The 11710-nt window shown below is 56.4% G+C and overlaps 1 protein-coding gene across 1 annotated transcript; it reads right to left on the bottom strand.

Annotated features, from left to right (window-relative positions):
* Window positions 1-2923: 2923 nt before the first annotated feature.
* C16H8orf90 (chromosome 16 C8orf90 homolog) lies at window positions 2924-7158 on the bottom strand. Its single transcript, XM_087825195.1, has 2 exons — window positions 7095-7158; window positions 2924-3405 (listed from the first exon to the last, which is right to left on the bottom strand). The coding sequence occupies exons 1-2, from the start codon at window positions 7156-7158 to the stop codon at window positions 2924-2926; spliced, it is 546 nt and encodes a 181-aa protein (XP_087681321.1).
* Between the last annotated feature and the right edge of the window lie 4552 nt (window positions 7159-11710).

Here is an 11710-nt window from a genome sequence, read left to right as displayed (position 1 = left end):
CTGTGGAGTGTGGAAAACTTCAAACAGGGTACTCAAGGCCAGTCACAAATAGTATCTGACACTGGCCTGCAACAGAGACCACCCAAATGACTGGGAGTTCTAGCAGATCTACCTAATACATAGAAACAAATCCAAACAGGCAGCCAAAATGGGGAGACAAAAAAACAAGCCCCAAATGAGAGAACAAGAGAATTCTCCAGAAGAAGAGCTAAATGAAATGGAGAGAAGTGATCTATCAGATATAGAGTTCAGAATAGTGATCATAAAGATGCTCAACAGCATGAAAAAAGATATAGAAACTATAAAGGAAATTAAGAATGACATAGTAAAAATAAAAGAAACATTGGAAGGAATGAACAGCAGATTAGAGGAATCTGAGGATTGGATCAGTGAATTAGAAGACAGGTAGTAAACATCACTCAATCAGAGAATCAAAAAGGAAAAACAATTAAAAAACAGAAGGACAGTCTAAGGGAGATGTGGGACAACATGAAAGGTAACAATATTCACATCATAGGAGTGCCAGAAGAGGCTGAAAGTAAGCAAGGGTTAGAGAACCTGTTTGAAGAAATAATGGCAGAAAACTTCCCTAACCTGGTGAAGGAAAAAGTCACACAAGTTCAAGAGGCACAGAGAGTCCCAAGCAAGAAGAACCCAAAGAGGCTCATGCCCAGACACATCATAATTAAAGTGCCAAAAATCCAAGACAAAGAGAGAATCTTAAAGGCAGCAAGAGAAAAGCAGTCTGTTACCTACAAAGGAGCTCCCATAAGGCTGTCAGCTGACTTCTCATCAGAAACTGTACAGGCCAGAGGGAATGGCATGAGGTATTCAAGGTAATGCAAAACAAGGAACTGAAACCAAGACTACTCTATCCAGCAAAGCTGTCACTCAGAATAGATGGTGAAATAAAGAGCTTTCCAGACACACACCAAAAAAAAGACCAAAGGAGTTTATCACCACCAAACCAGCATTGCAAGAAATGTCAAAGGGACTTCTGTAATAAGAAGTAGAAATAGAGGAGAGAAACATAGGCATGAAGAATTAAAATCGCAATAGATAAGTATCTATCAATAATAACCTTAAATATAAATGGATTAAATGTCCCAATCAAAAGACATAGGGTAGCTGGATGGATAAGAAAACATGATTCAAATATATGCTGTTTACAAGATACCGAACCTCAGAACAAAAGAGTCACACAGGCAGGCAGGAAAAAAAAACAAAAACAACTTCTGGAGGACTTTAAAGGAGAGATTGACAGCAGTACAGTCATGGTAGGGGACTTAACACCCCACTGACTTCACTGGATAGACCTTCCAGACAAAAAATCAACAAGGAAACAGTGACGGTAAATGACACACTAGATCAGATGGATTTGACATGTACAGAACATTCCACCCCAAAGCTGCAGAATAGGCATGTCCTCAAGTGCACATAGGACATTCTCCAAGGTGGAGCACGTGTCAGGACACAAAACAAGTCTCTACAAGTTCCAGAAGATTGAAATCACATCAAGCACCTTCTCGGACATTTACACCATGGAATACTATGAAGCTGTAAAAACGAAGGATCCCTTACCCTTTGGGACACCTTGGTGGGACCTGGAGAGTATTATGCTAAGCGAAATAAGCCAGGCAGAGAAAGACAAGTTTCACATGATCTTACTCATATGTGGAATCTAATGAACAAAATAAACCGATGAACAAAATAGATCCAGAGGCGCAGAAGCATGGAACAGACTGAGGGATCTCAGAGGGAAGGCAGGGTGGATGGGTGGGTGGGGCGAGATTAACAGAAGAATTTATATGCACATGTGCATAACCCATGGACACAGACAATAGCGGGGTGAAGGTCTGGGGGGAGGGGTACAGGGTGGAGAGGGTCAATGGGGGGAAAAGGGGACATTTGTGATACTTTCAACAATAAAGATAATTTTTTTTTTAAAAAGGGAATAAAAATAAAGCTCTGATTCTATCTGCACTCAAGTGAGAACATGCCCTCCCAGCTCACCTGCCTCACTGGCACACCTGCAACCCAAGCCCCAGTGAGAGGAAACCTGGGCCTTTGGCACACAGGTTGGAGGAGGGAGTCACAGGATCACTCATGCAGTGGCTCTGACCTGTTGCCTGCCAGCCCTCAGTAGGCAGGTCTCCACCAGGGCTTGTCACCTGCACAGAGAGACACACCCAAGATGGAGGCCAGCACACTGGTGGCCGTCCCCAACTCAGGGAATTCTCTCAGCCTCAAAGTGGAGAACAGGAGGCACCTCTCTCTCCCCAGAGTCAGTAGGTGGGGGGGGGGTAAATAAGGGCAGTACTGGGGGATGCTCTGTGCCATTCCCACCTTGGTGTCCCTTTCCCTGTCACAGCCTCTCCCCACCCAGCGTGTACTCTTGGCTCCTGCTTCTCCTCTCTGCTCTGACACCTGTTGCCCTTCCCTCCACCTCTCCACTCCTTCTCCCCCATCCCGATGCCTCTGTGATGGAAAATGGGAAAACTGCTGAACTTGGAGTCAGGCACACCAGGAACCAGATCCCAGCTGCTCCTTGGAGGAGCCAGGACTTTGGTGTCCTGACCTGTGAGATGGTGCCACCCATACTCACCCCAGGAGTGTGGCTAGGGCCCCAGAGGGTAGGCACTGGGGAAAGCTGGGCCACCACCCTCCCTACCCCAGATCCTCTGGCTTCTGGCAGCCACTGAGGCCTGGCCACCCTGTCCTGCCTGCCCTCTTGACTTTCACTCACTGGCCATTTGAGACCCAAGTGGCTATCGCACCCCACAGCTGAGCAGGCCTGGCCTGGGGGCAGAGCTAGGATTCAGGCCCAGCCCAGTCCAGGTGCCTGATCAGGTGTGTCCAGCAAAGAGCGGGGGTGGGAGAAACAGAAGCACTCTTTATTAGCCTTCCGGGGGCTGCCACAGGGCTAGCCCAGTCGGGGGGCGCCCCCACCATGTATGGCGGGCTCAGCCCCTGTGGGCCCCTGGAAGGTGGAGCTGGCGGCAGGCCCGGGTGCCAGGAGCACGAGGCCGGGCCGCTGGCCAGCGCCAGCTTGCGCGTAGCTGAAGGCCAAGCGCTCCAGGTGCTGCTTGCGCAGGGCGGCCTGCGCGGTGCTGTGCAGGGGCCGCAGCAGGGAGGGCGGCGCTGCTCCCGGGCCCCGCAGCAGGAAGTCGAAGCCCGTGCGGTCGTGCGGGTTGTAGAAGAGAGGCCCGTTGGCCGGGTCAGGCCCGGGCGGCCAGGCAAAGGGGAAGGGCAGCGTGAAGTCTTCCGTGAGCACACGGATGGCGAAGTCGTCCTCCTTGCCCAGCGCCCGGTAGGCGCGACCGATGCCGCGGAAGTGCGCCTCCCAGAGCTGTGCGTCCCCGCCGTAGATGTCCGGGAAGGGGAGCTCCTGGGACATGACGGCACCTGCAGACCACATCACCAGTGACGGGCATAAGTGACCACCCGTGCAACAGGCAGAGCCACCAAGCAGACGGCGTGGCCGGGAGAGAGGAAGGAGGTCGTGCCATGGGGAGGGGAGGGGAGGGGAGGGCATGTGGCTGCTGAGATGGGGCATCACCCGCAAGCTATGAAGAACAGAAAGCCCTCGACAGTGTGAGAGCGTACATGCCACTAAATGTTATTTGGGTGGAAATTTCCATATGCGGAGGAAGTCCAGGTAGTTTGCCCAGGCAGGCCCTGCAGGGCCCCCCAGACGAGCTCAGGATGCCGAGCTCACCCTCAGACCATGGAGAACAGGGAAGAGGGTGACCTAGTCACTCTCAGTTGAAAGTTGATAGTGGGCTGTGCCGAGAATGGACTGTGGGGACCCAGCCCAGAGGCCAGGTCAGATCCAGGTAAGGACAAAGCAAGGACAAGAACAAGAGAGGCATAGCTGGGGGGAGGTTGAGGGGCCAAATGCCAGGCCTTCTAGATCAAAGTGGAGAGGAGCCCAGGGTGATAGTCTGGTTCCCAGCTTGGCACTGCTCCACAGGGGACAGGGGTCAAGTTGGAAGGTGAGTTTGTCCTGTCTCTTTTGGGCACCCTTGGGGGCAGGTTGAAGGAGGAATGTGGAAGTCTCTCAGTCTCTATCCTGTGGTCTCTTCCTGAGTCATGTGTGGATCCCTGGGGGGTCTGGTGAAATCCAGGGACCCACTCTCAGAAAACCATGTGTGTACAAACACAGCACTTTGCCCTTGGTCTCGGGTCCCTGTGCTTTCAAAGCCCATCCATGGCCCCAGATGGCAGCCCAGGCTGCTGCTCCATGCCCACACCCTGAACCTAACTCAAAACCCTGGCTGGGTGATCCCTTCCTATTTGGCCAAGAGCCCCTGGATGATAACATCCTCCCCTTCACACAGATATTCATGGGCATCTTTGCATGCCAGAGAGGCACTGTGTTGGGCATCACAGCTGTGGACCACACACTCAGGTCCTTGGTCACTCCAGGGCAAGGAGCCAGTAGACCTGCATTGGAGGTCATACCTTCTACCTGTGAGAGCTTGGATTAGTCATTTAACTTCCCTGCACCTCAGTTTCTCCTTCTAGAAAATGGGAGCAATCAAACATGTTCCACTGTCCTCACAAATGAGAAGGCATTGGTGAACCTGCCTTATCACCGGGACGTATTTTCCTAGCTCAGCACCCAGAGATCTTCGAAGTGGGTGGGCTGGAGAACTGTCGTGTGCAGCACCGTGGACAGCTCCAAGGCCCTGCAGGAGCCCCTGACCGGGAGGGGCTGAAGGGTGGTGCCTCCATCCACAGCAGCCCCTTGTCATCCATTGGGAGGCCTCCTCCCTGCAGGCCTCCAGGGCGAGCAGCTGAAGGTGCAGGGCTGCCCTCAGGTCTGAGCCACTGGCCTGGCCTCACACTTAGCACCAACAGGTGGGCAGGCAGTCAGGGCAGGGGCTGTGAGGTCTTGCTGTGGGTTGGGGGTAGGAGAAAGCTATGGAGAAGAGAGGAGCTGCGTATGGGGCCCCCAAGACTAGAGAGGAGAGAGCTCCAGGAGCATGAGAGGAGTGACAGCATCTGAGGGCAGTTAGCCAGGTGAGAGGGTTGCTGAGAGCAGACGGGTGGGAGGGGTAAGCGCAGCAGGGAGGCCCGGAGGGAGCCAAGGCAGTAATCCAGGCCAGAGGGGTTGTTGGCGAGGCCAGGGCAGTGGTGAGAGGTACTCAGATTCTGAATGTGTCTTGGAAATAGAAATGACAGGCACTGCTGATGGGGGGGGGGGGAGAAAGAAGGAAGACACTGAGGTTTCTGGCCTGAGCAACTGGAAGAAAGGAGGAGATTGGGGTGGGGAGCCAAGAGCCTAACTTGGGAAAGTGGGTGCCTTTAGACAGGCCAGAGGAGAGATGCAGAGGACAGCTGGCTGAGAGTTTGCATTTGGGGTGGGGGCTCCAGGCTGGGGTAGACACCTGGAAGGTGGTATTTAAAGCCATGAAACTGCATGAAGTCACCAAGGACATGAGGGCAGAAGAGGCCCTTCTCCCCGCACCAGGTCAGGGAGCGGAGGAGGAGCCCGCAGAGCTGCGGGAGGAAACCAGGAGGCGCACACCAGGCTGCGTCAGATGAGGCCTGAGAATCATCTTCAGGCTTGCGCTTTGGCGAAGTGCAGAAAGGAAGGGCTGGGCCAGGCGGGTTCCAGCACCCGAGGCAGCAAGTATAAACCACGGTTCTGAGGAGTGTTGCTGTAAACAAGGAGCAGAGAACTCCCGGAGCGGAAAGGGAGGTGGGGTCAGGGCACAGGGTAAATACTGTGTTGGGGGGAAGGTCTAGTGGAGAGAGTGTCCCGATGCAGCAGTTAGTGCCCCGGAGTGAGGAGTGAGGACCAGGGCCCTGAGCAGGAGGGAAGTATTGGGACCCGCGGGAAGTTGGCTTTGGCGGGAGCAGGGACTGGTCATGAGAACAGAGCCTGAGGGCACAGGTGCAGGTGGGCGGTGCCCATGATGCCAGGACCCCCAGGAGTCCCCTTCCCATGGCCTTAGTTTCCCAGTGAAAGAGGGAGCAAGGCCACCCGCTGAGGGAGAAGAGAAGGGAGGGGAGGGGAGGGGAGGGGAGGGGAGGGGAGGGGAGGGGAGGGGAGGGGAGGGGAGGGGAGGGGAGGGGAGGGGAGGGGAGGGGAGGGGAGGGGAGGGGAGAGGAGAGGAGAGGAGAGGAGGGGAGGGGCTTGGAGAGCAGCTGGACAGAGGAGGAGCATGGGGACCCAGAGTCTGGGACTGCCTCGGTCAGGAGAGGCCCTCCAGGCATTAGTGCCTGAGCTTCTCCCAGCTCCGCTCAGCTGAAGGGCCCATGGAGGAGGAAGGAGAAGGGGGGGAGTTGGGAGGTTGCCAGGCTGACACAACAAAAAAGAGGGGGCCAGGAGGGAAGGTGTGTGTGAGGGTGTGGGGGTCACGCAGAGGGGGAGGCAGGCAGGCAGGACAGGCTGGACCAGGCGGGAACTTGCTAGATGCCCTGGCTCCCCCAGGAGTGCGAAGCCCGGCCCCAGACGGCCCAGACTGAGTGAGACTCCTGAGGCTGGGGTGGGGCTGCATGACCGGGTGCGGGTGGCTGGGGTGGGGTACAAAGCACTTTAAAAGGAGTCTGGGGGGCTGGGGGGCCAGTGTGAGGGAAGAAATCACCAATGTGATGACACAGAGATGGAGAGAGTGTCAGTGAACAGAATCTGAAGTTGAAGGAAGGGGGATGACCTCAGGTGGGGGTATGACTCCCCTCCCCAGCAGCAGCAGTGGGAGTGGATATCTGAGGACCTGGAGTGCAGAAGTGGGGTTTCAGGGATGTAGTGGGGGAATAGGCCCAGAGAATGATCTGGAAGAAGCCCTGAGGAACAAAAAGGACCCTGTCCCACCTCCAGGCTCAGGGTGCAAGGGCTGCAGGACCCCCAGGCAGGCTGCAGGGCAGCTGGTCCTGGAGGGGAGCAGGAAGAGGGACTGTTAGTTAGGGGATGGGGTCCATGCCCCAACCCCAGCCCTGTCCTGCTCTGTCACCTTGGCAAACCCCCGCCCCGCCGGCCCCAGGAAGAGGAGGTGGGGTGGCTGCTTCCTCTCTCGCATTTTCAGAGCCCCAGATGCCATGGGCACCCCTTCTTCTCCATCCCTCCCCCCTACCTGGTGTCTCACCTGGAGTAGGTACGGGAGGTGGCAGACTTGCTTTGCTGGGGTCCCCAGAATAGGGGGAGGCCATGTCTGCAGCCTGGGGTTCGGCTTGTTTACCTGGCTTCCCAGGAGACTGGGGGAGGGGCCCCCAGGGGAGGAAAGAACCTTGCATTTAAAGGGGCCTCACCTGGAAGTGGGCTGGGCTGGGAAGGGAGAGGGGCCCCTCCCCCACACCTCCGCAGCTCACCTGGCTCTGCTCAGGAACTATCATTACCCACCCTGGCACTCAGAGACCTCCCCCACCTCCACCAACCCACCCTTCCCCCTGTGTTCAGGTCACTCTGGTGCCCACAGCCCCCGGCCTGTAAACGCTCACAGAACAGTAGAGGCCGTGACCGGAAGAGGCTGGCCGGCCCTCCGGACCAAAGCCATCCCATCCCACAGGTTTCCAGGGTCCAGGGCTGGTCAGCAGCCCCCTCTCGGCAACTCCACAGTCCCTGAGATAGGGGTCAGACAGCACTAGCCTCAAGGACCCTGTCGGGGCCTAGGAAGGTGCTGTGAGTAGGTGGGTGGGGAGGCCATGGTTGCCATGGTGAGGAGCCTGCAGCTGCTCTGTCCTCCCACCTCCCTGGGAGCCCAGCAAGGGCAGGCCCAGCACCTGTCTAGGCCAGACTCCTGGTGGGAGGGCAGAAACCCTCCCCCCAAATGAGCCCCCTGGCATCATGGGGGAGGGAGAGCCTTGCCCAGGCAGGAAGGCACACAGGAGGGAACTGTGCGGGCCCCACTCTTGACTGCTCTAGCAATGAAGGGGACTCTATTTCCTGTGCCACCTCCATCATTTTGTTAGTGAGCATACAGCACACTTACAAGGGCTTCAGAGAACTGGAGCGGTTCCATCCCTGGCCCCACAGCCCCCGTAAGACTGGAGGCTCTGTAGCCACCAGGCTCCTGTCCCTGGTGACCAGGAAACCAGTCCCGAGGGGTAGGAGGGGGTCCTTTATGACCAGGTTGAATTTCTATTTTGTTACATTATATCATCGCTTCTCTACAATAATTACTTTTCTCATTTAATCTCAGGTAAACTGGTTTCAGCCCTATTTTACAGATGGGGAAACTGAGGCTCAGGGAGATAACTGTGTTTATTTGCTGGGTTGAATGGAGTCCCACCACTTTGCATCCCAACCCCTGGAAGAGGGTTAGAAGGTCAGGGGAAATGGTGCACATCACTTCTCAAAGGAGGCCTCAGAATCGAGTCATGCGGTCACTCGGCTGCAAGGGAGGCTGGGAAGTGCAGTCCACACCTGGCAGCAAGGTGCCAGCATCCAGAGGGACAGCTTCCAGTTTGTCACAATAATTAAAACAAACACAGGGCTTTCCCAAGCACAGTGTGTTAGTTTCCTGGGCCACTGTCACAAGTCCCCGCACGCCGTGTGGTTTAAAGCAGTATCACTGGGCCGAAATCAAGGTGCTGGCAGGGCTGCTCTCCCGCCACAGTCTCTAGGGAAAAACCAGTTCCTGCCTCTCCCAGCTTCTGGTGGCTGCTGGCACTCCTTGACTTGTAGCCACATCACCCCAATCTCTGCCTCTGTGGTCACATGGCCTTCTCTTCTTCTGTCTGTATCAAAACTTTCTCTTACAAGGACACCTGTGATTGCATGTAGACCCCACCCAGATAACCCAGGATAATCTCCCTACCTCAAGATCATTGACTTAATCACAGCCACAAACTCCTTCATTGCCAGGTAAGCTAACAATGACAGATTCCGGGGATTAGAACATAAATATCTTTGGGGGGCCATTATGTAGACCCTAAGGCAGTGGTGTGAGGACTGAGGTCACTGGGAAACATCCCCAGGGTGACAGAAGGAGGCCAATCAAGGGTGTCATCAGGCAAGTGGTCATCTCTGGGAGTCACTGGGACTTTATCCCACTGGGCGTTCCTGTCTGAGGGGTAAAGAGCCCCGCTAGTCAACCCCCTACCCATCAATCATGGGTTGAGAGCTGCTCCTAGGAGAGTTGATTCTCTGGTTCTTTCAGGCAGTGGCCAGTGAGCCCCTAAGACAAAGAAAGGCAGGGCTAGCACTGAACTACAGAAACAGTAAGCACCCGTGGGATGTGGGGGGGCAGTATTGTCTGCTCCCCAATCCCCACTACAAGAAGCTTACAGTCTAGCTGGAGAGATACGTAAAGGACAAGTTCATCAATAAATAAAAGAAACACCAATTGTGATAAGGAAACTGTCCAGAGCTGTGAGAGTGGCAGGGGTGGAGGGACACCTCAGCACCATTCTGTGATCAGGGACAGCCTCTTGGGGAAATGGCATTGATGCTGAGGGTAAGGGCTGCATGTCATGTGAAGGGAGGGGACCAGGTCTGAGGTACTGCATGTGCAAAGGCCCTGAGGTAAGAAAGGCACAGTGTCCAGGGGAACAGGACACAGCCCAGGAGGCTGCGTGGCTCGGTTGGTGAGCAGTGAGCCAGGAGAAGGAGCAGGGGCCTTAAGCAAGAGCGGGGAGAATGGGGGGCCAGACCCCTCTCCAGCTGGGGGGCCACAGCCCACACGTGCCTTCCTCCCTCGCCATCCCATCACCTCCATTCCCAGCAGCTCCCCCACTGCACGATTCCCTTTTCCTGCCTCCCTGAAGGCAGAGAAGGGGGTCCAGGCAGAGAGGGCAGGGGGGCAAAGGCCTGCAGGCTACAGCCAGGGGGAGAGCGGAGGGCGGCCCAGGGGAAGGCTCGGCTCAGCCCACGCTTCCCAGATAATCCTCCCTGATGCTGCCACCGTCTTGCAGTTATTTTTAAAATCTCATTTTCAGAAAGCGGAGGAGAAAACCTCTTTCTTTTGCCTTTCCCTCTTCTTTCTGTGAAAGATTAGGAGCCAGTGTGAAGGGAGGAAGCTCTGGAAGGGAGCCCCCCCCCCCCCCCCCCCCGGCAGTGCACCTGCCGGAGGCCCGGAGGCTTCTGTTGACACTGGGCCCCCACCCCATGGATCCCAGACCCATAAGGCAGGACCCGCACACTTGGGCAGTCCCTATAAAGGGCTCATCTTCTGCTTTCACCTAGCAGACACTTTGTGGGCACATACTAGGCGCTGGAGCCCAGCAGGGAAGGAACTCTGGTCTCCACCTTCATGGGGTGCAAGGTCCAGTGGGGAGACCCTGGCTATGAGCTGAGGGGAAAGAGAGTCCCAGGCCTGGGGGCTGGGAGCTGGGGGCTGGGGAGGGGCACAGGCCTGGCCTGGGCCATAAGCAAAGGCCCCTGGAGCAGTGACGGGGCAGGGCCGGTCCAGCAGATGGAGGGCAGGCGTGCGCAGAACACGGTGAACCTGGGTGGGCTGGCAGGACTGGGACTGACCCCAGGGGCCAGGAACAGAGTAGGCCCTTCAGGTGGGTGTTCTCACTGCCACCCCTGGAAGGCCCACAGAGGGGAGTAACTTCCTGAGCCAGGAAGTGCTGGAACCAGCTGCCAAGTTCCAGAGGGAGGAACTGGAGAGGGGCAGAGAGATGGGGTCTCAGTAGCAGGGCATGGGCTGGGCTGCCAGCCCTGAGTCAGGCCCCTTCTCCTGGGGGCAGTAGCAGCATCCTGTTATGCGGTCCCCAGGTGCAGCGGGAAGGAACCTGGGAAGTGGGACCACCCACCTATGCAAAGGTGCTGAGGTGGCAGCACTTGGAGCTCTCTCACGGCGACCTCCCGGTGGTAGTGGTGTCCACAGCCCCAGGACCACCCCCGAGCAGTGGGATGTCAGGGGCCCCTCCCACACACACTCTGACCTGACCGCCCTTCTGGGTTCAGGAGGGCTGTGGGGTTGGGGAGAGCCTGTCCCTGAAAGAATAGCCTCCCTGCTCCCCGCCCAGCCCCTGCCGGGAGTCCTGCCTGGGCCTATGGCGCCATCTGCTGGTAGTGTGGAGGCGTGGGCGAGTGGGCCTCCAGGCCCCAGCTGAGCTTGAACCCTGGGGAGGAGCTGGCACCCTGGGGGGTGGGAAGGGGAGGCAGGTGTGAGGTGGTCCATGGGCTTCATCCTCACCTTGGACTGGGGTTAGGGACCTCAGTTTGAACCTGGCTCCACCACTGACTGCTGTGCAAACTCCAGCCAGTTCCTGACCTTCTCTGAGCTTCATCCTAATGCCAGGGTGCAGAGTGGTGAGCACAGCAGGCTCCTGGGCTGTGAGAAATGGCCACCAGGCTGGGAGCCCATATCTAGCAGAGACTGTGACCCCTGGTGCTGACAGTGCCCCCTAATTCCTAAGAAGTTCATGGGGAGGCAGGTACTAGGTGTGCCCCCACAGGAACACTTCGACCCTGACATCTCGCCATCTTCAAATATGGTGAGAGTTAGGGGAAAGTGCACAAGGATCAGATTCCACAGCCCAGTAGGTGTCCTTCCCCATGTCCTGGGACTGAGTCTGCAGCCCTGTGTCTGGACCTCACCCCAGTGTGATGGAACCACACAGGATCCTAACTCTGTCCGTTTCCTGCTACAAAACATATAGTAGTTATCTACTGCTGTGTAACAAATGACCCCAAACCACAGTGCTTCAAACAGCACACATTTACTGTCCCACAGTTTCTCAGGTCAGGAGTCCCACCGAGCTTAGCTGGATCTCCTGTCTCAGGGTCTCTCGCAGGCTGCAGCCAAGGTAT

The sequence above is a fragment of the Miniopterus natalensis genome, chromosome 16 (assembly GCF_054644295.1).
Source record: "Miniopterus natalensis isolate mMinNat1 chromosome 16, mMinNat1.hap1, whole genome shotgun sequence".
Lineage (NCBI taxonomy): Eukaryota > Metazoa > Chordata > Mammalia > Chiroptera > Miniopteridae > Miniopterus > Miniopterus natalensis.
This window is presented reverse-complemented; position numbering and strand designations above follow the sequence as displayed.